This window comes from Conger conger, chromosome 16 (genome assembly GCF_963514075.1).
Source record: "Conger conger chromosome 16, fConCon1.1, whole genome shotgun sequence".
Lineage (NCBI taxonomy): Eukaryota > Metazoa > Chordata > Actinopteri > Anguilliformes > Congridae > Conger > Conger conger.
The window spans coordinates 24,969,547-24,993,704 of NC_083775.1; the positions used below are offsets into that span (position 1 = coordinate 24,969,547).

General features: G+C 45.0%; 1 protein-coding gene across 2 annotated transcripts; it reads left to right on the forward strand.

Annotated features, from left to right (window-relative positions):
• The first annotated feature begins 1,175 nt into the window (after positions 1 to 1,175).
• Positions 1,176 to 13,656, forward strand: rrn3 (RRN3 homolog, RNA polymerase I transcription factor). 2 transcript variants are annotated; one of them, XM_061223953.1, is made up of 18 exons: positions 1,176 to 1,200; positions 2,099 to 2,214; positions 2,310 to 2,366; positions 3,437 to 3,526; positions 3,639 to 3,768; positions 3,865 to 3,924; positions 4,833 to 4,896; positions 5,404 to 5,473; positions 5,995 to 6,093; positions 7,109 to 7,204; positions 7,837 to 7,972; positions 8,347 to 8,477; positions 9,052 to 9,182; positions 9,629 to 9,813; positions 10,095 to 10,203; positions 10,474 to 10,626; positions 11,062 to 11,149; positions 11,776 to 13,656. In XM_061223953.1, the coding sequence occupies exons 1-18, from the start codon at positions 1,185 to 1,187 to the stop codon at positions 11,926 to 11,928; spliced, it is 1,884 nt and encodes a 627-aa protein (XP_061079937.1). In that variant the 5' UTR covers positions 1,176 to 1,184; the 3' UTR covers positions 11,929 to 13,656. The 2 variants fall into 2 exon arrangements, with proteins under 2 accessions (XP_061079937.1, XP_061079938.1); XM_061223954.1 differs by lacking the exon at positions 1,176 to 1,200 and having other exon boundaries at positions 1,565 to 2,214.
• Positions 13,657 to 24,158: the final 10,502 nt, after the last annotated feature.

A 24,158-nucleotide genomic window follows, 5' to 3' on the forward strand; every position in this document is an offset into this window, starting at 1 on the left:
TTTACCATTCCCGGGCCAGTACACTCAGCGCCCACTTTATTCAGTACATCTGAATAAAGTATCTCATTCTGTTTGCCTCCAGAACTGCCTGAAGTCTTCACACCATCAATTCAACAAGGTGCTAGAAACTTATATGGATTGTGGTACATGCTGAGTTGATCATCGCGCAGTTCCTGTAGATGTGTCAGCTGCACATTTATGCAAGCAAATGTCTATTGGACTGAGATAGTTTTCAGAGTAAACTTAGTTATACCAATGCTACAATAACAATGTTTAGTTATACTATTGAATTCAAATGATGCTTGGTTGGCATTAAAAGGGCCTCAACACATAATCCATACATCATTACACCACCACCACCAGCCTGCACTGTTCTCAGAAGGCTGGATGGAATCATGGATTTATGCTGTTTACACCAGATTCTGACCCTAGGAAAGCAGTAAGTGTAGGGTTAGGTTTGTGTTTAAGAGTTTGGGAAAGGACTGGCACAGGATTTAGATTTTTGGTGATCTAAATGTCTTTTATTAGTGGGACTTAACACTAGAGCCCCATATATTTTAAGTTTTTCAGTAAAATCTTTCATTGAACACATTTCAATGTATTCCTTTTATTGATGTTAATTTAGGTTATTCCATTAATTGTAAAGGATAAATCATACATTTAAGAGCTAGAAATTAAAATTAGGGTTCAGCAAGATATAGGGTTAAGATTAGGAAAATGGTAAGTGATACGGTTCTGTCAAGATTTTGGGATTTGGGAAATGGTTTGGACAAGAGTCCGTTTTTGATTATGGATGATCCAAATCTTTCACAAATGTGATGTAACACTAGAGTCTTCAAGCTCTATAAATCTAGATGATATTTATCTAAACACAGTAAGAATGAAAACACGTCTGCATGTAGCAGCATAAGTAATTTGAGGGAATGGTGCACAAAGCATGCCCAGCAGCCTTGATCAAAGTTATTGACTTGGTGATAAAAAACTGAGCTACAGTTGTGAAAATGCCCTTGACTTTGAAACTTTGTGAATATTCCAGTTTCTTTAGTTTATCCTTAAATAACTTTCCTCTGGAGCGTTGCCCTAAAAGTGATGCAATTTATCATGTAGCGCCATCTTGTGGTAGCTAAAGCCAGGCCAAACATAAATGCAATCTATTCCCCATCTTTCTCCATGAAAACAGCCGTATGTGTCCGTGCAGAAGTAGGTGAAAAAAAATTAATGAATTATTATTAACCGATTTATCTTGTTACTTTTGCTCATTTTATGGTCTTAAAAATATGATTTTTGTAATTAGATCCGGGCTATTGCTCAATTTGGGTTCGGCTTGCACGAGGTTCATTTAGGCAAAACGAAGTAAAACTTTTTTGTTCTTCAAAACCCACAACTCCCTTGCTTTAGATATTTTTTTACGGTCTATGGTTCAGATCAGTGACCTCCAACGGTATTTTGTTCATATGACACCCTGTTGCGTTCTACGACTCCTGCAAAGTCCCAGCCTTCGACACGCAGTCAGATATGTTTATCTGTTGTGTGCACACAAAGTTAATACGCGAGGCGCATGTTAGTTTCCTAACTTACTTGTTTAATATGGCAAAACATACGGAACCAGGGACTGCGTTTTCTTAGTTAGCAGCGTAGACTATAGAAAGTTAGCATGCTAACGAGCTAGCTGAATAACAACATCCAGGTCAGAGGTCGCACGGAAATCATTTCCTTCCAAAATGGGGACGCATGCAAACACATGTATTTTATTTTAAAAACACACGTTGTCGATACATGGAATTCCAAGTAACATCCCTCATGTTGTGCGTATTTGTAAATGGCTATGTGTAATTGTAATGACATCCACGTGCAACAGATCAAATTCATTTCAGCGTGATGTTTGCCACCCGGGAAGGGGATTAACGTTACTGTGCTAACTTAAGTTAGCTAGCTTAATTAGCCTGTTGACGGTGCAAAAGCCTGGCCAAGTGCAATTATGTGCTTTAACATTTGTGGTTGAACGTGACGCTGTATAAACGTTAGATTTTTGTAATCCCCGCATCTGCATGTATGTAGACATCCCACTCTAGCTAATGTTACTGCTTGCAACTCGCAGCAGCTAGACTACAATTTCACATGGAATTGGAAGACCGAGATTTCATCAACACCCCTCCGATGAAGACGGTGCGATTTGGTGGCAATGTCGTGAACACGCTGGCCAAGTTCGAAAAGGTAATAACAACTCTATTCGTTTAACACATATTGGTTTTCGACGTGTCCGTAAAAGTTTACTTCACTGGCCGGCTAAAACTTACTGTGTTTTCTAGGGTGACACCAGTGACTACGAGTTATTAAAACACCAGTTAACTGACCCAGATATTAAGGTGAGTCTACATTAATATTTGCAGCCCTTTCGTTATTGTGGTTGCAACGCTGTGGTGCAATGTCTTCTTATCGTGAAGAATCACGGACTTTTCGACAGTTGTGAACAGTGTAACCAGTTTTAGGCTGAAGGGTGAACCCTACAACGTCCCATAAGCACACTAACATTGCCCTCTTCTTTAAAATAAGAAAGCGTACTTGGTTCACCTTTGAACTATTACGCCATTATATATATAAATACTTCAGGAAAGTGTAATTATGCTTATAGATTAATTTCTTTCCAACCTTTAGTACATTAAGTATACTCAAGTACATAAATTGATACTAGAATACTGAACTTGTAGTCAGTCACATGATGTTTAAGTTACTTCTGGGTTTTATTAACTAAAAAAGGGGGCATTTTTCTCCCTAAGTTGGCATGCCAGACTAATGGTTCTCTACTTAAACCTCAAGTGTAGCCTGCAGTTTGTTTCTAAAAGGTTCATAGCATGTTCTTAAATATTCCATGCTATGATGACATTACAAACAGATTGAGTGTGTGATTGTCATGTTTTTATTTGATGCATGGTAGGTGTGATCGAAATGCAGTAACATCTTAAGGGCCATTCCATGGCAGCTCAAGGAAGTTGCACAACAGGTCCTCTTTATTTTTTCTGTTTTTCTGTGTTTTGGTAGACAATCATGAGATGTGGAATTCCTGAAAACTTCATTCGAAATTTCCCGGTTGAGCCATTTCTAATTTGCTGGGTGTCACAATGAAAATCACACCATTGGACAAACTAATATTTAGTCCATTTAGGTCCATAACTTTGTAAAGAATTTTATATCTCATAAGTTAATTGTCTACCAACACACAGAAAATGTGAAAAATCCAAGGTGCTGTGGTGCTGCAACCTGCAGTTGGTGTGGAATGTGGAAGCTGCCATGGTAACTCATTTCTACGCTTGCAGGTTAGGCATTCTTCATGACAAGAAGACATTTTAGGACTGTATACCAACTACCTAATCCAACTGAGCAACCTGGGATACTGTGTTTTTCACAACCAAAAACATTTTTTTTCTGTTGGTTTCAGGATGGACAGATTATTAACTGGCTCCAGGAGTTTCGTAACTGTGTGACACAGCTCACAAAAGACCACGAGCAACTGGTATACGTTGTTTTGGTGAGGAAGAAAAAATAGAATTTCTCAAATACATCTAAGAGCGACTGTTTAAACGCACGTTTCTAGTGTCATAGCTAATGAATTGTTTCCACTGGGCTGCTTTTGAGCGCAGAGGTTGCCATGGCTCGGCCGAAGCACGGCGGTCGTGGAGGAATACCTGGCGTTCCTTAGCAACCTGGTTTCCGCTCAGACGGTCTACCTCCGGTCTTGTCTTAAAATGGTTGTCTCAAACTTTACGCCCGGTGAGTTTATTTATTTGCATTTTTTTGCTGCATCCTCAAATTGTACCTGCGTCCTGTGAAGAGGTGATATTTACTGATTCAGTGTCTATTCCACAGGGCGAGCGGTGATCCGGGAGGGGGACGTGGACATCTCCGACTCAGATGACGATGATGAAAGTAGGGCTGGATTTCATGCTTTCTTCCTCACATTCACTTTCCTTGCTTCAAGGAAGAAATCCCCCCGAAGTGGTATAATAATTTATGAAAAGGGAGGGAGCTTGTATTCCCTTGCTAATTTCTTCAATTGCAAGCATGCTGCAAGAAGGCAGTCATACAATACAATGCTCCACATGCTAAGGAAAATGAGTGGCTGTCAAAATGAGTCGGTGATATTTTTTTCTGTTCGATGAGTTTGGAAGATTTGTGTATAATTAATGAGCGCATTTTGAGTGAAGGTTTCAGGAAGTCATCCTACCAAAAAAATATTCACGCACACACCCGAGGGCAGTTCTTTTCCGTTTTTGGTTTGTTCCTCATCTATCCTCGCTTGCGGGGAACCTGTTCAGGTCACTTGTTGCACGTCAAAAAGTTCTCAAAATGGCTCACTCGAGGGCAGAGGGGAACTGAAGGAAATGTGGAAAAGTGGAATCAAATCCAGCCCAGGTCTTTGCTAACATGGGTGACATGGCTAACATGCCGGCTGTCGTTAGCCACGTCATATTTAAGACATAAATCAATATAGGAAGCTAAATTCATTTCCAGAATATCTGCAGGCAGTGTCATTCAAACTCACTGAAGTCTACACTGTATTTTTTTAGGAATGTCTTTGTGTAAACATTGCCCAGTTGATGAGACTGTAAATTAATTTCCTCTTGGCTGATTGAGGCTTGTGTGCTAGTTGAGCTTGTGTGTTTTTGTGGTATCATAAGCGTTTACAAGAACAGGACATATGAAATAATTATTTTTTTCTGCAACACAGGTTTATGGCCTACTTCATATACAATTCATGTGCATTCCTTTTTAAATGTTTTATTGCAAATCAACATCTCTTTGTCCCAAACTTCTTTCCTTTACTCTTCATGCAGACCTGCCCAGGAACTTTGAGCTCTGTCACCAGGCCCTGCAGGTCATTGGCAGATACGTCCCATTGTGAGTAACAATCTTCCCAAAGAAACATGAATCAGGGGTCATCCCACATTTTCACAGTGTGTCCCCTTAATGTACCGGCCTTTTAACACGACACGTCACTGAAATGCCCACCCCAGCTCTGCCAGCAGACCACGTTAGCAAACAATTGCAACCATCTGTGAGCGTTTCGGGGCTGAAGTTGTAGTGCTACCCTGAATGCACGGAGGGCCTTGCCACAATGGAACAGGAGTGTAAGTGGGAGGGGGATGGGGAAAGGCGATTGATGAGACCCCCCCCCCCCCCAACCTAGGAATAACAGTGTTTGATTTTACTCAAGACTTTCAACTTTGATGATGGGCAGAATGCTGAATTCGTAATTGGTGTTGATTCAAGAACATTGATTCCACCGTTGTCCGTTTAAGCCAGTTCAGTTTGAACTGCACCTTTCCGCATCTACAAGTGCTGTTTTCTGATATTCCGTCTCCAGTTCAGTGTGTTTGTGTTCACCTCCAACACATGTTCTTCCAGCACCAGCCGGTTTCTGATGCCCATTCTGAGTGAGAACTTCCCGTTTGTGCAGAAGTCCTCCAGGACCCTGGTGAGAGTCTGGCTGGTGCACCACATTGTGCCCCTGTCATTGGTCATTCCTTTTTTTAAACCCTGTCTGTCTGTCTGTCTGTCTGTCTGTCTGTCTGTCTGTCTGTCTGTCTGTCTGTCTGTCTGTCTGTCTGTCTGTCTGTCTGTCTGTCTGTCTGTCTGTCTTCTGATGCATACATGATGAATTTGTGTTGTATTGTACTGCTAGGACATTTTGTGTTCTGTACAAGTGCTTTATACAGCAGTAGGGTATGTTTGTGTGTGTGTATGAGAGTTATGAATATCATGTTTTGTAGGAGGTGTATGTACAGGATGTATGTATGCTTTAATTTGGTGTGTTCTGTAGGAGTGCTATATACAGCTGTAGGGTATGTTTGTGTGCGTACAAACTCTAATGTGCTATTGTGTATGAGGGTTATGAATGGAAGTGTGTGTATGAACGTGTGGTTGTGCCGTGCCATGTATAGGTGTATGTACAGTATTTGTGTAAGTATGTATGTTCTAATGTGGCGTGCTCTGTAGGAGTGCTATGTGCATAACCTCCTCCGTGTGACGGTGTACTTCCCGGCGCTGCGTAAAGAAGTGCTGGAGCTGGTCATCGGCAGAATGCTCAAACTGGACGTGAGTAATCCTGCCCTCTGGGGCGGTACCCACCGGGCGCGGGCGCGGGCGAAGCCACACATCCTCCATCGAGATCGCCTGGCATCGCTCTCGCCTTTCACAATTGATTGCTTGTGTGGGCGTGACTTCTATTTTTGACACTGTGTTCATTGCATCATTAAAATCGTACACTATGGGGAAATCCCGATACAGTAGTAATTAATGCATCCTGGAACAGCGTTATGGAAGGGGGAAATGAAATGTGAATGTCAGTTCTTTGATCTCATTGGTTATTGCATCATGTTCCCTACATGCCTAGTCGATGTGAAGAATCAACTTTCATTGAAAATGAATTGAGGTGATGTCATTGCCCTAGAAGTATACTTCTTGTGAGAGGATGTGTGACTTTGCCCTGAGGTTGGGGTGGGGCCAGCGTGGAGCCAGTGCCATACATATGCTTTAATATCCTGCCTGTCTCATAAGCTTTTAGAGTTAAACCCTTCAAATATGAAGGGTTTTTGAGAGTAGAAGGAATATATGGTTTGCTGCCATTTGCCTTTTCTTTGGACACCTCTGCGGATGTTTGTTTTAGTAACTAGGTGTCCACACTAATCAGAAATTAGTTTTCCTAAATAAACGCTGGACTATGCATGGTTTACATACAAATGCAGTTAGTCAGAATGAACCTGTGATTAATAAGTGCTGTTGTAGGGTGGCCTGTAGCGTAATGGTTAAGGTAAATGACTGGGACACGCAAGGTTGGTGGTTCTAATCCCGGTGTAGCCACAATAAGATCCGTACAGCCGTTGGGCCCTTGAGCAAGGCCCTTAACCCTGCATCGCTCCAGGGGAGGATTGTCTCCTGCTTAGTCTAATCAACTGTATGTCACTCTGGGTAAGAGTGTCTGCCAGATGGCAATAATGTAATGTAATATAATGTAAATTTAATTCATCCATAGAAGCCTCATAGGACCCAGAGGGTACTGTAGGGTGACGTTAAGTGTTCAGGTGTGTTCAGGTGTGTGGTGTCGTTGCAGGCCAGTGCCCCTCGCAGTGACATTGAGGAAATGGAGGAAAACTCCGCCCAGCAGGCTGAAAGGGACGGGGAGCAGGACGAATGTCTCTTTGACATGGTAACCAGCCCTGACCGCTTAATCTTTTATTCTCCTTCTTGGGTTTATATTCGAAAAATGTTGTTGCTTTATATGCCTTCTATGATGTGTTCAGTTTGCGTCGAATAACAATAAATCGTCTAGGATTATTACCTCCCTCTGCCTCTGCACTCAGAATTAAGCATTCTATTCTCTGGCACAGAAAAAAAAACAGGAAGTGTAAAATCCCTCACCCTGCCCCTGGGCACTGTTAGCAGCGTCGCCACACAAGATGCTCAGCCTCTCGAAAGATTCCACTCCGATGGTGGCTTTCTGGGGCGTCACCTGTAGCCTAATTGACCCCTGGGGAAGGTGTCGTTACTAAGCACGCACTGTAGTCTTGTTTTCTTGGGGGACTGCATTCGGGAAAGGGTGGGCACGTTACAAGCAGATGCGTTCCCTTGGGTTTTCTTCCTTTGTGCACAGAGCCACACTACACGCATTTTTAAATAAGACAAGGCAACATTATCATAATTATCTCCGTGAAGCCCTGAATCTGAAATTGTATCTCTCGGCTCTTGTTTGCCATCAGTATTATGGTAATAGAGAGTTTGGTGATTGAAAGGGGCTCATATTGAGAATGTTTTGTCTGATCTCCATTATGTGAATTTTAGGATGAAGATGAGGGTCCAGAGGCTAAGGCCTCCGGGACAGCAGGGGTCGGCACGATGGCTCACCCGGTAGCGGACCGGCTGGACACGCTCATGGGGGTGCTGCTGTCCTACATAAAGGATGCCTGCCACGTGAACGGTGAGGGGCCCTCCCACTGTGTGTGAGGTGAACGTTAATTGCAAACTTGTTTTGTTTGTGTGTGTGTACTGTAGTGTGCAAATTTGTGTTCCCCAAATTTGTGAGTGGCCAGCCAATTGAGAAAAGTAGCCAGCTAGGGTTGTTCTTGGTGGGGAGTTGTTCTATTGACATTTTTGCTAAATAAGTTAGCAAATGTTAATATAAGCCTGTAGTAGCTGGCATATATGAGTAGCCCGTAATACAGAGGTGTGTAGTCGGTCATTTAGCCGACAGCTGGTGCTTGTGGAATGCGCTCTAATATGGTTGGGTTATTGTGTGCCGAGTGTTTACTGTGCTGTGATGTGGTTGCGTTTGGGTGTCCTGCGGTCTCCCAGGTTGCTTGGAGTTGGACCGTACCAAGGAGCTGTACAGAGACTTGGTCTCCGCGTTCGACAAGCTGGTCCTGCCCACCCACGCCTCCAGCCACGTGCAGTATGCCCTCTTCTACTTCTGCAGCTTCCGCCTGGTGAGGAAGAATCCTGTAACATATCGACACGCGTGTACGTGCTGCTGTGCATGTGTTAGTATGTGTGCTGAGGAGCGTTCAAGATCGCTGACGTTAGCTAACCTTTGCGAACAATTTGAAAAGGTAGTGCGCCGTGAACAGAAATGGCTGCCGACGGGGAAGACGCAGAGAGAACAAAAGCTGACAATTATTTGGTGGTTTAATACACAAATAAAATATTTGTTCTTATGTTAAAAAATATATCATAGATAAGCAACGAATCAGCTAGATGGCATTGTTGGCTCTACGTCGCGCCATTTGTATTCAAAATGCGTCAGGTGGTGAACCGTTCATTTAAAATCGTTCAACAGTAACTGCTGCAAACATAGTTGGCTGTGAACGTTTGCTGTCTTGAAGGGAATCAAAGGGATGTTAGCATGTTAGCTGCCACATTTTTACTATCATTATTATTACACCTCTGGTTTGTCATGGTTTATATATCTGAATGTGCAGTTGATATGATGATTGTTCAAGTGTTCAAGTGTTCAGGTGAGGTGGCAGTGGGGTTTGTGTGGTGACACGTTCACTCTCTCAGGGCCTGGCCGAGGCCTTTCTGGAGCACCTGTGGAAGATTATGCAGAGCCCCACCCAGCCGGCCATCTTACGGCAGGCAGTCGCTGGCTACATCGGCAGCTTCCTGGCGCGAGCCAAATTCCTGCCCGTTGCGTGAGTGTGCTTATCCTCCCTAGACCCCATCTTCTTTATCCTCCCTACCTACTATCCCCTACTCTGTGTCCTCCATAACATCCCTTCTCAATATCTCAGTCTACTATCCCCTGCTCTCTACTTGATCTCCCTTCCCCAATCTCCCTACCCACTATCCTCTACTCTGAACCCTCCACAACACCCTTCCCCACAGCCATTCACCCAATTCCCTATCTTCTACTCTCTGCCCACCCTATACCCTACCTGCTATCTTCCTTGCTTCCTGCTCCCTACCCAACATTTCACCTAACCCCCTACCCACTACTGCCTACACCCTACCCTCCCTCCACAGTACATCACCCTAACCTCCATAACCTCGTACCTGTGATGTTGGTGTACTCTTCCCTGATACGCTGATGTATTTGAGCGACGCGGTGTCGACCAATCGTGCGACTCTGGTCCCGCAGCACGGTGAGGGCGTGTCTGGACCTGCTGGTCCCGTGGCTGCATCGCTACATCGACGGCCAGGACTCGGGTGCGAAGGGCTTCTGTGACGTGGCCCTGCACGGGCCCTTCTACACCGCCTGCCAGACGGTCTTCTACACCCTCATCTTCCGACACCGCGCCATCTTAGAGGGGAGCATGCGCCAAGGTGAGAGGCCCACGGAAAGCGCGAAGGAGCAATGGGTGCGAACGTAGGAACAGGGCGCCCAGTGCTGCCCAAGTGTGTCTGCTCAGGGCTGTGTGCATGTCTCGCTGTCTCACTGTGTTAATGTGTGTTCTGGTGTGTATGTGCATGTATTTTCCCTTGGCACTGTGTGTCTGTGTCTGTGTCTGTGTCTGTGTCTGTGTCTGTGTCTGTGTCTGTGTCTGTGTCTGTCTGTGTGTGTGTGTTCACTTGCAGGTTTCAGTGGTGTGTGTCTGTGTTCCCAGGGCTGGCCTATCTGCAGAGCCTGAACCTGGAGCGGATTGTCATGTGCCGGCTCAACCCACTGAAGGTCTGCCTGCCTGCTGTCACCAACATGTTTGCTGCCATCACCAGGTAAGGCTCCACCATCAAGTCATTGGCTGACACTGTCACCAGGTAAGAGGGTATACCACCTGTTGCTGTGGTTGGTGCTGCTGTGCAACACATATAAGCTATATGGGTAACCTGCTAAATTAGCAGGTTAATGAGAGCCGTATTAGGGAAGAGGCTGAGCACTTCGAGCCGGTAACAGTACGAACAAGTGCTGGAACCAACTATGATAACCGGTAGCTGTGAAGTTGACTGGTCGGTGAGCTGCCCGTCTGTGCTTTCCTCCGCCTGTAGGAAGTACCAGCTGGTGTTCTGCTACACCATCATCGAGAGGAACAACCGGCTCATGCTGCCCACGGTGCGGAGCAGTCAGGGAGGCAGCAGCACGCCCACCAACACCAACCCGCTCGACAGCTTCTTCCCCTTCGACCCCTACCTGCTGAAGAGGTACCAGACTCTGCCACCAGGGTTCCCGCCTTTTTACAGAGCTTCCTTTCTGATGTTAACAAAGAAAGGAAATACGTTTTTTGTGTTTTTGAGTGAAATGTATCCATCTTTTAAGCAAAAAGCTATAATATACCTATAGTTGAAGGTCTTTCACTGTGAAGGTCTTTCACAGGGTGTTAAATTAGCAAGCCATTGACTGGTGTTCACCCCCGATACAATCTGCAATGTTTCTGTACAAGCAAACCGTTTCGGAAGTAATGTGAATTTCTCCCAGAATTTAAAATAGCAATAAAATAATTCTGATAATATCCGATATCCATCTCATCTGTTTGTGTATTGAGCTGGATAGTATTTGTGTCTGATAGCGTAGTATCTGACAGTGTTTGACAGTATGTTTTGCACATTGTGTGGTCCTGACTTTGGCTCTGTGTCCAGGTCAGGGAAGTTCATTGAGCCGCTGTACCAGGTGTGGGAGGAGCCAGGTGACTGTGAAGTGGATTCTCCCAAGAAGCCAGTCAGACAGGTGATTGTCCCGGGAAACTTGATTGGTTGGCTCTGCAGTGGCCCTTAATTCCCATTCGCTGTGATATAATAAGCCTTCGATGTAGGTAAATAGGTACAGAGACTTCTGCTTCCTCATGGTTTGACAAATTCCTTTTTTTGGCCAATTTATCTCCCAATTTGGTAGCCAATTATACCCTATCTAATCCAGTTGGTGCTAGCTGGAGATACACCGCCTTACGGCCCCTTGGCAGCCCAGTAAGTTCTTGTGACAGGCCTTCTCCAAGCCGTCTCGTCTCAATTAGACCGTTACTCCGAGGCGCTCCAGGGCGCTGTATGCGGTGATCCCACTAACCCTGCCAAGCCCCTCCTCTGGAGCAGCGAGCCAATTATGCCGCTCCACGAGAGCCCCGGTCCGCGGTGTGCAACTGCAACCGCAAGTCCGCTGCATCTTAGCCTGCTGCGCCACCGCGGCTCAAGAAAATTCCTTTTTAGTTACAACCACAAAAGCACAATGCAGGAAAGGCCGAGTTGTTGGGCAGTGAGTGAGTCTGGGTGCTGATTGTTGGGCAGTGGGTGGATCTGGGTGCTGATTTGTGGGTGTTGGGTGGTTCTGGGTGCTGATTGGGTCTGGCTGCTCTGTTGCAGGGCTCAGCAGAGGAGGAGGACGATTTCCTGAGGGGCGAGTCAGTCCAGACGGACGGCGTTGTTGGCATGACGCCCGGATCCTACGAGTCGCACCTGCACAGCCCCCGCAGCGTGGGCTCTCCTCCAATCGCCTTCCTCCAGCGTCCCTTCTAGCTCCGCCCTCCGCCCCCGCCCCCTCCACCCAGCTGCAGCTGCAGCTGCACTGCAGTCGAGTGGGGCCCCGCCCAGGGGTGTGTCCGTGGGCACATCCGGTACCGCCATTGGTTACGGTCTGCAGCGACTGATGATTCCATCAGTAGCGGTCTGAGTTTGTCCTTTGACCATTTAAGGGACATCGCCTCATGAACTTACCCAAAATGGAATTTCGCAATCCACTGTTGGGGATTTGGGTTGGTCTCAAAATATGTATGGTGAAAAATACCATTTACCCTTTGTTATCCATTTTCCCACCAGTGGAATAAAATGGTACAGCTATGTATGCGACCTGGGGTGCAGTGCACATGCTGAGGTATTGGATGGTGTGTTAATGTTTGAATTCAACATTTGAGCATGTGAAGGGTAGGGAACAGAAAAACTGTTCCAAATCAATGTGTGCGTGTGTGTGTGCGTGCGTGCGTGCGTGCGTGCGTGCGTGCGTGCGTGCGTGCGTGCGTGCGTGCGCGCGCGCGCGCGAGAGAGAGAGACTACAAATGGATGGATGCAAGAAACATTTCACATGACACTTTCTTCTGCAATTCCTGTAACCATGGAAATCTTAAACGCCAATATCTCTCGAGGCAGTTTCTATTTTTTCTCTCACAGTACGTCTTGAACATCGAGCGAGAAGCATAATGGAAAAAAAGGGGTTTTATTGACCCAAGCTCTGTTTTTAGTCTAATTGCACATTGAAAGGAAACACTTTTCTTTTGTGAGGTGCACAGAAGCTATTCTGGACTAGAATCTTTTTTACTTGTGCGTGGGTTAGAGAACCAGTCTTCACTGAAGTCATTGCTCCAACAGTGCCCCCAGTGGACACGGCATGTCCCGCATCTGCTCTGACAGTTTTGCTCTCAGCGAAACTCCCATCATGGCACGTCCTTAGCAGTTCGATTTGGACTCTGACTTTTAATTAAGCCTTTATGTTCCCTGCCCAAACTTAAAGGCTTATAAAGTGACCATGTGGGAGGCCCTGTGTTTGGATAGGTATTAAGAAACTGAAGCTTAGGACTATTCTTGCAATAAAATTCATAGAGGTCTTACTCCACTCCTGAGTATTGCCACTCGTGTTTACAATCAGAATTATGGCAGAAGACTTTAACGGATGAATGTAAAGTCAGGAATTCTGGCATATATTTGCTGGCGCTCCAGTATTTCATCACGTTTTCTTTCCACTTGGATTTGTGTTCATCCTTTTTCCCTTTCATGTTTCATGTTTGATTTCTGTAATAATGGATGTGTTCATAAAGTGGGTCTGTAGCTGTTGTTGGCTTTTACAGCCTTCTCAGCCAAGTCCTGTGTTGACTTTGGATTAATTGTGCTCCAGTGAAAGTAATGTTTATGAAACATTTATTTTTGGCAGCAGATAATATATTTTTTAAAATTGTGATTTGCTTTCAGAAAAACTCCCTTTGGTTCTGAGTTTCAGTCCTGTATTTCTGACATTTGTGTGAATCACTCACAATTTCTCAACAATGGCAGTTTTAAGTATCACACTACCTTTACAACTGTCCAGAAATATGTTCTATGTCCTAAACTTAATATAGTTTTTATGAACTATAAAGGTGAAACAAGCTAGCTTAATCGTGAGAACTTAAAAGCTTTTCTTTTACAAACATGCAGCAATAAAAACTGAAGTGCTGTACACAGAAGTATTTAACTAAAATAAAAACCTTTGTTCCCCTCTCCTCTCTGAAATCTCTCATCCTTGGGTACTCTGGCCTCCATTTACACAGCATGCTGTCATTACTTTAGAAAGGTGTTTAAAAATGGTGCCCGCAAATAATAAAATAGACAGAAATAGAAGCATCTTGCACAGTGAGGAGGCATTCTCCGGCAGCATGATAATAGGCAAAGGTTTTCTTCATTTCCATTCACTGCGGTATAATAAACCTTCAGTGCAGGTAGAGCTGTGTAGACCATTTTTTAATGTGTTCACAGACACCCGCTTCCTCATGGCTTGGCAAGTTCCTATTTTCAGTTTTTCGTTTTATTTTTATCAGCCTGACAAACTGTTTATATCGGCAAACATAAGAAATGGGTAATGGCACAATGCAATATCACAGCATAAAAAAGTAAAAAATATAACCGATTGCCGAGGTCAGAGAAAAATACAAATACAAATAGTGAAATATATAAAATTGTCTACAAAGGAAGCTCTGCTGATATGTTAAGCTGAAAAGGGCATAAAACTACCCATGAGAAAAGCATCAATTTTCAAATGCTCAACATCATGGTCACCTTATGTTCAGAGGGGGGGGGGGGGTGGTAGGTCAGAATCTTTTTGCTTTGCCCTGAGGGGTCTGTGTTCCTCTCAAACTGTTTCATCAGTGCTGTGGAATTGCATGAGCAAGGTATCTACCAAGTTAACATCTGTGTGCTGCATGACCAGCAAATGGCGCTGTTGGTCTAAAATAACATTTTGATCCTTCCATTAGTGGTGATCACTTGCTGCATATTTTGTGTAGCAAGCATGTTAAAACTGCCAGAAATAAATATAAAAGGAAGACCGATGATGCTTCTTGAGGTACTTTCATTCTCAGTAGTTGGTTTTCCTGCTGGGGCCGATGGCCTTCCTCCCAGAATACATTTCTTCTTCCTCAAACAGATTTTTTTTCATAACCCCAGGAACCTTGACTTGTAAAAGTTTTTACATGAGCTGAATTATTTGTTAATTATTCAGTTTAAAACCCATTAATTAAATATTCATATTCATATTCATATAAATATTCCTTGTGAATCCAGTGCTAGCTGTAGCGCTGCTTCTAACCCTTCTTCTCCACCATGTTCTCCATGGATGCATTCCAGAGGGCAACTGAGTTGGTAGGTGCTAGGTCTATACCCGTCAACATTTGTGTTTAACTTGCTAATGGCCACTAAGAAAGGATGCTTTCCTGGCAGGAGAGAGTAAACTACTCGCCATACCATCATAGGAAATGCTCAGTTTACCAAACAGACAGTGCACTTTGTCTTTCAGGCTACATTCACATTTCCCTTTGAATCCAAGCTTGTAGTACACAAATTCCATGTTTAATACCCTCTATTTTCAGACAGCAGGTCCTCATTCATGAAGCCGAAGGCTTATGGAAGCAGTTTGCCTAGACGCTTCCTCAAAGGAATGACAACACAGGTGATTCAAAGCTGTGACCTCGGGGTTTTGAGTCTAGTTTCTTCCCACTCCCTGGATGGGTTTGAATCATCTCTGAATGGAACAGAAAGATTGCAGTGTGCTGAAATGAGAAAAGATCTGTCAGTGCCATTATAATGGGCTGGGCCTTTACTGATGATGGTGCTGAGGTTCTGTAATGATGCATGACAGATCTAATGGATGCAGAGTGGAATTGCTGCCTAATGTGTGTGCATGTCCACGTTCGTGCTCTTGTGTGTGCGTTTTCCTTGGTGTGAATGAACAAATGTGTGTGTGTTCTCAAACTAATCAAGATTTTACTAATGGTGTATTGCGTCGTTTTAAACATTGGGCACCGTGTAGGCCTAACTTGCTGAATATAATAGCAAAATTATATGAAAATTTATATGAAACGCTTACATTACCCTCCCAAAAAAGTCCATTAAATGAAATTGCACCTTCACAACATAGTGACCATTCATGCGGCAAAATATAAATAGGTTATGATTTATTATGGTCGAGAATTAATGAAAATAATTTATAATATACCCTAATGTGGATACCATTGTAAAGTGTGGTCAGAATTAGTAGAAAAGATAACAAAAACAACATGCAAATCTGATATTTCGAATTAACGGTTCTGTCTGCCAGTGGCGGCCGAAACCGCTGGCCGAAACCGCCATAATTAGCTGGTGCCAACTAACGTTATGACTTTTCCCTCGTTTTGAATTTTTTAACAATAGATCTCCTAAACATTGTTTAAGTATTCCCAACACTCAATGGACCTTATGGTAGGTCACAGGTAACTTTACGAACTCAAGAAGCAAGTCCCAGTCGTGGAAGGGCCCGCCTTGGACAACTGTTTGGTAAGCTTAAATTAAGCTACTAGCTGCACTGATATAGGCCCCTTTCCAGCAGCGGTGAAGGGTTGTGTCCCCGTGGCGCTCTGCTCCCGTAACCTCACAGACCAAACAGCGCGCTCAGCACAGAAACCTGATTTATTCATTAGTGTCACCTGTATCCGTCAGTGTTTGTTTTCTCCCACCCCCACACACAAATAAAACTCATTCCCCTTGCGCTAGCACGGCGTTGTTGTGTCCTGAGCGATTCGAGAGAACCAATTAAATGAAACCAAAGACCTGGGTTACTGGCTCCTGAACACACGTGAAATAACTTGAGTCACCGCTCTATTAAACCACATACCGGCCTTATTGTTTATATGCCTGGCAGACGCCGTTATCCAATGTGATCTACTTAATATTTACAGAGGAAATTCGTGTGAAGCACCCTGCATTCGGTTCTACATATTGGTGGAGGCAGAGATGAGTTTCCTCATCTATCCTTCCACTATTGTAAAGCACTTCACTATGTTTACGCAATCCATTTTATTGAGGCGATTATCGTTATTTATTAGGAGTCTGAAAACAATAAGTATGCTTCCCACATGTTGTTTTCAGTGGGGAAATAGGATGCATTGTTTCCCCAAGTTTCACAGCGAACATTAAAAGTAGCCCTGCTGATATGCCTCTCCGTTTTTGCAGTGTGGTAGAATGTGCCTTAATGGTCGTTAAAAGCAGACTTTCTACCTGCTAACTCCAGGGCCGATAATGGCCAATGGTAAGAGTGATCATTTGGCTTAAACACGTGCGCTTAATGCGACGTGACGGTCCCACTAACATCCACACTTTGTTAACGAGGCCATCAGGACCACACAGAGGTGAACTTCACGGAAACTGGGGCAGCCCTTTTCCTCTTAACGAGCACTGTGGCAGCGATTAGCATCTCCCACAGTTCTGCAGGTCTGAAACCGTCTTCAGAAACATTCCCAAAATGTATGAGCAACACCAAGGAGATTTAAATACAATTCCAGGTCCTTTGGATATAGTGAAAATTACTGTTTGGATTTTTAATGAAAATTCATAAATTAGCCTATCTATTTTGCTAGCACAATTTAATCACGACTATCAAAAACAACAGAGTTTTAAAATTAGAGCAACCCCCTCTGAAGTGTGTTGGTGTGAACCCTGGAGCCCAGTGAAATAATGAGTCGTTTCCTGATTGCACAGAACTATTTTTCTCCTTTTGCTAATGAAAGCTTGTTTTAACAAGGCAGTAACGCGAAACCGACTTGACCCAGCTCACCATTCCCAGCTTGCTTTCTATTTAAAAAAGGCCCATGAAATCCGTGTCATCTTGGCTTCTTTGGAAAAAAAGATCCGGAGACTCATGAATTCTTAATGTGCCCTGAAAGAAAGTTCTACATTTGATATACAGTAGCTGCCGTTTATTACTGTGTGATACGTTTAATTTTGGCCTGTCTTGTTCGACACCGGTTGGTTCAGAAAAGTCATGCGAATATGCCTCTGGGGCTTTTTGACAGAAATGGCAAAGGTACAATTTTATTTTACCCACACATTTCGATGCTATATCCACAATGCAGTCGGCTAAAGAAAATCGCGAAGTGCCACTCATTCCACACATATCATCTGTTAAACCCAAACTCATGCGACGAAATGTGATCTGAACTGCCCTCAATTGAATGCAGCATTTTAATCCTCTTGTTTTTCATTAACTTAAGAATGCAGCGCAACATTTTTGATGTACAAAAGGAATTAAAAGGATATTCGAGACCCCAGTTATGTACACTTCAGCCTGTTGGACCTGCAGACGGTGAGTTTGAGCTGGTTTGAACTGCTTGAGCCTCGTTGTTACTGTTATGGAACTCTGGAGTATTGTGTTTTGTGTAGGATCTCTATCTGTCATTTGTTGCAACCTAACTGCCATAGAATTTGGAGAGCGCATGCTTTCCTCCCAAAGCATGTGACACCTGCCACTGCCGATCACACTCAGTGCAACATGTAGGTGTGCATGTGCCTGATTTACCAGCAGGGGGTGGTAGCGAGCAGTAAAACTGGCTGAGTGAAAGCCTGCCTTTCCCTGGCAGTTCTCCTGCCAATTGTGAGGCAAGGCTGTCTACCGAAGTTGGCACTCGTACAGTCTGGTTTTGACACCAATCCATACACTTGAATGGTACCTTAATAGGATGAACCCCCAGCAGCCCTGCTTAAATAGCCTTTTAGGATGTCATTGGTATTCCACTGCATCCTGGTTCGATGTGCTGGGGTCGGGGATGCATTGTGTAAATACACATCTCCCCTGTTTCCCTCTGAGTGCCACCAGCCACTCACTGCAGTGACCTTAAGCACTGCTATTACGGCCAGGCTCCAATGTAGACTGTGAAAGGACAGGGAGGGTCATCCAGGAGGAGCAGAGATGCCATTGGCTATTTAATCTTTAATCTAATCTAAATTTAATCTTTAATTTAAGCACCTAACAGAACACACAGGACAAGTATGGGCCGATGAGTGAATTAGCTTCTCTTTTTCATGATCAATGATTTAAAATACAGGATTCTAATTTACAAATATATTTTCCACCCTATCCCCCCCATTGTAAAGGTACAATAGGTAATTTCGGACTTCTAACGGTCAAGAATGGAATAGCAGCAACAAATGCCTTCAAACCATAACACTGTTTATCCCTCCCCTTTCTCTGTAAATGCGCAGACGTTGAAACGCCATTGGCTGTGGCAATTAGAACCGATTTTTAACCAATAAGCTTGAATTACTGTACAGTTATACAGTGTTTTGGTACAGAGAGTCGGGCCGTCAACTGTATATTTTGAAACCCGAATTTAAGGACTAAACGCAGGCAGTGGGTGAGTCAACATGTCAGTGAGTCTGTTTCAATGATGGGAAGGGATTTACAATGGTTTTGTAACAATGTTTTAACAGAAAAATCTTGCCTATTGCACCTTTTAAGTCATATTGCATACATATAAACATACACAGTGAAAGTGAACAAGCTTTATTTTTACTAAATGAAAGACCATTTAGTGAAAACACTAACATACACTTAGACATACAGCCAAAGCTATTTGGGTTGGGTGGTTTTCTCTATGACTGCAGTGCCTCCTTCAGCTGTTTTGCCCCTGCAACACTACTGCGCTTTACTGCAGAGTATCTGCTGTTCCCCTCATTATCCCTGTCAGAGCTGTGATTAATACACACTCTTTAGAGAAACTGCAGTGACTCATCACTCTGCTGGGACAAATACTCCAGTCATTAAAAATCAAAATCTCTCTGGCTGAACTCTGATCAAGTAGAGTTACATGCTGGGGCCTACTAGATTAGAAGCTGGTATTAGTTCAATAAAACCTTTTATACGATATATATTTTATGTTTTCAGACGTAACTGCAAGTGGTTAACCAAATTTTTTTCTTGTACTCAAAGATAATTTATTTCCAACATGAGCTGTGGTCTCCGATTTCTTCTACATTTGACAAAACCTGTGGCAGTGGAGGGAGTGTATTTCAGAAGGTGCATGCTCTTGCTATTTGGCTACATTGCTTAAATTTATTTTCTGTTTGCAGAAATGTCTCTTTTAAAAAGCTGCACTAACTTGTATTCACATTTTTTAGTTTTGAATGGCAGGACGAAACTAAATTAGCATCACATTGCCTGCTGGCCTGGCAGTGCTTCAGTGTCTAGGATTATGTAGGAAGAAAGCATGAAGACACAACTTGCATAAAATGGTAAATATAGAGATATTGAAGTGGACTGGAGATTGCTTTGAAACAGTGGAGGGTTTGGGTGCTTGTCAGCCGAGACGCGAATAGAGGAAGTTCCACTTCTGAGGGGTAACGGAAGGGAAGGGTGCGGAATCGATTCGAGGTTCAGAGAAAAGGTCGGGCTGATGTCTGGCAGCTTGCTGCGTTTCATCTTCAAATCTGGAATCTCCAGACCTGCCGTGTACCTAATGCTGAATGCTGTGGCAGTTGTAAAGAAAACTAGTTCACACCTTTCCATTCTTTTCCTTCTTATCAGCTAATGCAAGGCATTCATTGTTCAAGTGGAAGTACGCTCACTGAGCACTTTATTAGGAACATTTTTACTTTATTAAACCTACTTATTCATGCTATTATCTAATCAGCCAATTGTGTGGCAGCAGTGCGATGCCTACAATTACGTGGATACGGATCTGTGCTCTTTCCTCAAATAAAGCATTTGCTTCTAATGCTAATGGCTAGCATTTATAGGGCTTCTCGTGATTGCAAAGTGCTTCACCGTGAGGGCTGGCCTCGCCCCACCCGGCACAATGCGCAGCAGCCACCTGATTGCAAGGCGGCCATTTTGAGCACTCACCACTCAACAGCTGAGGGGGAGAGGGCAAGAGTTATTCAGCCAGTTGAACTGGGGCGTGAGTACGTGCCAGGCTCAGAGAGCCAGGTTTGTCATTTTGTCATGACTGAAGGGACCCCCCTCGTCTTTTTAAGGCCCTGACTGGCTGCGTTCGGTTTTATTTTGTCCAGAGGGAAGAGTGCAGTCTACTACTGACCCACCGTCACCTCTTCTAACAGCAGCAACATGATTGCTCCCATGAGGTCTCCCATCCAAGTACTAACCCAGGCCTGTTATCCATCAGACAGTATCCGGGTACGTTGGCATGGCTGCTGGTATAGCTAATTTCCTTTTTGTGGAGGAACTGACGTTGATGTGTAAAACCGGGCCGCTACAGATGAATCGGATCAAATAACTGATCATTTGGAACCGCTTCCAGTTTTACCTGGAGACGAAGAAAATGCATTGGCCACCAGGTGGCAGTGTAAGCTGCCTATGAGTCTTTGCCGTTTTCACTGATTTGGTGTTCATGAACGTGATTATATTTTTGGGCTCAATTGGAGCTATTGTTGGAGGAACAGAAATGATTCAAGTGATTGCCTGGTTTTAAATTTCTTTTCATCTGGTAATTTCTGTTTTATGAATAATTCATGACCCACAGAAGAGCAGCCCCTCGCTGTTAGTGCCTGTGTCCCACAGCCTCGATAGCGAATCATACTCTTGAGTGTGAGCGTGCAAAACACCACATCTGCGTCTGTAGACACTGCATTAGTGTCTGTAGACGCCGCATTAGCGTCTGTAGACTAGACGCCACATCAGGGTAGATCAGACTGTAGATACCACATAGGGCGGCCTGTAGTGTAGTGGTTAAGGTACATGACTAGGACCCACAAGGTTGGTGGTTTGATCCCCTGTGTAGCCACAATAAGATATGCCCTTAACCCTGCATTGCTCCAGCTCCAGATAAAAGCGTCAGCCAAATGACATGTAATGACATGTAATGTAATGTAATGTAATGTAGCATTAGCATCTGCAGACTGTAGACACCACATTAGCGTCTGTAGACTGTAGACACCACATCAGCGTCTGTAGTGCCCATCAGTCAGGCCTCAAACTGATCTGGTGAGTGCTCGACAGTGAGTTTGTTGCTCTCGTATGCCTGGGAATCTATTATCCCAAAACATTTCTCAAGATCTGTCTTCACTCGACTGCCGTAGATTTCTGTCTTTGAAACTCCCTCTTGAATTTTTCAAAGCCCCTCTACTGCGGGGAACCCCCCCTTAGCCATGGTGTCTTCTGCCGATCAGAGACCGACACACTCGTGGGGCTGCGGGGGTCTGCTGGTGAACGGGTAATTGGTTATCGCAAACGGTCCTTATAGTGGAGGGTGTGTAATTGTGTATTATTTCAGCGAGCGAGCACTTGTGTGTGTGAGAGCAAGAGCGTGCGCATGTGCGTGTCTGCTGGATGTGTGTGTGTGTGTGTGAGTGAGAGTGTGTGCACGCTTGTGTGTGTGTGCGTGTGTGAGAGAGCGAGAGCGTGTGGGCGTGTCTGCTGGATGTGTGTATGTGCGTGTGAACGAGAGCGCAAGCTCGTGTCTGCTGTGTGTGTGTGTGTGTGAGAGAGAGCGGAAGCGCGCGGGTGTGTCTGCTGGATATGTGTGTGCGCGCGTGTGTGAGCGCACGCTCATGTCTGCTGTATGTGTGTGTGAGCGAGAGGGTTCATGCGTGTGTGTGTCTGCTATATGTGTGTGTGTGTGTGTGTGTGGAAATCGCACAGGTTGCACCCTCTGCGGAGACCGCTCGACCGAACGCAGATGAAAAGCGGGGTCCTCTCCTCCCCCATATAATTTATTGTAATAAAATGCACACACGGAATATCTTCTGAGGCGCACGCGTGCACCATCATTTCAAAGCCTCTGGAGCGATGAGCGTCGCCGTGGGGTCCGAGAGCCGCCCGCTCCCCCGCAAGGCTAACAGCTCCCTCCGCTACCTGCCCCGCCTCCGCCTCCACCTCTCCTCTCCACTCGCCCTTTCTTCTGCTGCTGGCTGCCTGTGGGGAAGAAAGGGGGAGGGGGGGGGGGGGGAGCTTGTGGAAGAGCCGGGGATTTTGTACGCGTCTCTGGCAACCTGGCGGGTTTGTTTTGCTGAAGGAGCAGTAAACTTTGTGGCGCTGCGCTAGTTAGCAGGAAAGTGGCTCTCTCCTCCGGTCTGCGGGGGAGCCACCGCAGTGCCGCGCTCCTCGAGCTGCCACCGCCCGTCGCTCACGGCAACGCCTGCCGAAGCCGGCCCAGCAGAGTCGCCAACCTCTGCCTCCCGCCCGCGAACGCAGCCAATTAGCGCCATTAGCCTCGGGAGAGGCCGTCCTTCCTCACACGTCGCACCGTAGTGCCTCCGGTGGAGGGACCCGTGTACTGCACCCGCTACGCTGCCTCATTTTAGGCCACGGATATGAGAGCTCTTTAACTGCATTTTGACAACCCTGTAATCATTTCAAGATTTTTCTTTTGTTCCTTTCTTTTTAAACAAGGTGAGGAAGTTTAGCTCCTGGGTTTGACAGGCAGTTTTAATGGCGCTGCCGTCTTGCCTCTGTCCGTCGCCCTGGCAACGAGGCACCGATTCAAAGTTTGTCACATCCTCTCCGGTTCATGATGACCTGGTTCAGACAGAATCATGATTATCATTTATGACATGGCCTTACAAAGCAATTATACCTAGCCCCTCTCCCTGCGTTCGGAACATTGCTTTGGATTATTGATGTACATCTGTAGCATGCTAGTACCATTAGCTTTCTACCTATAATTGTTTGAAAGTATTTTGTATTGTGTTAAAAATAGGAGCACTTATTTTAAAAAAACCCCGCCATTGGCTATCTATGTATAATCAACCCTGTAATTGAAACATTAGCTCGCTGTCTCATCTTGTCTCTCTCTCTCTCTCTCTCACTCTCCCCTTCCCACTGTCCTCCCTAAAAGCCAGACAGTAGGAAATGTCTAAATTACACTTGCAAATTTGACGCAGTGAGTGGCAGCCTTTTATAAATTCTGCATCAGTGACCGAACATATTTTGATTTGTAGGGTACTGGTGCTTTGAGAGGATGTGGGTAGGGCCAGGACAGCCTGTTTACTTTTGGGGGTTCTGGGTAAACTTGGTTGAGGGGGGGGCCTGGCTTCTCTGTAGTTGTCATGCTGAGCGCCTCTCGCAACAGATGGAGACATCGGTACTTTTTTTCCTGTGGAAACCACCAAGCTGCTGCTCTCAGCTAAATAAGCACCTAGGAATGGAAACCGCCCGGCTATTCATCTCTGCTACAGAAACACTGAGGCATAGAAACCATCCTGCTGTTCCTCTCTGCTACAGAAACACTGAGGCATAGAAACCATCCTGCTGTTCCTCTCTGCTACAGAAACACAGAGGCATAGAAACCATCCTGCTGTTCCTCTCTGCTACGGAAACACCCAGGCATAGAAACCGCCCCGCTGTTCATCTCTGCTAGAGAAACACAGAGACATGGAAACCGCCAGGTTGCTCCTCTGTCATAAGGAAGCCCTATGGAATAGAAACCGCCAGATTGCTCCTCTCTCATAAGGAAGCCCTATGGAATAGAGACCGCCAGGCTGCTCCTCTCTATAGAAAGGCGTGAGAGAGTGAATGCCCCCATGCGTCTCGCACACTTGCGTGACTCTGGCCGCGGCTCCTCCCGCGCGCGGCGTAGACGGCAGAAGGAATCTTAATTGAATCATGGCATGTGTAAAAGAGTTTTACCGCCCGTGTTTTTAAAAGCAGCCGGCCATGCTGGGACACGCCGGGGGCTAATCATCGGCTTTTATAGCAGGAAATAAAAATCCTACAACATCAGATTACTCCTCTCCAGTCATTA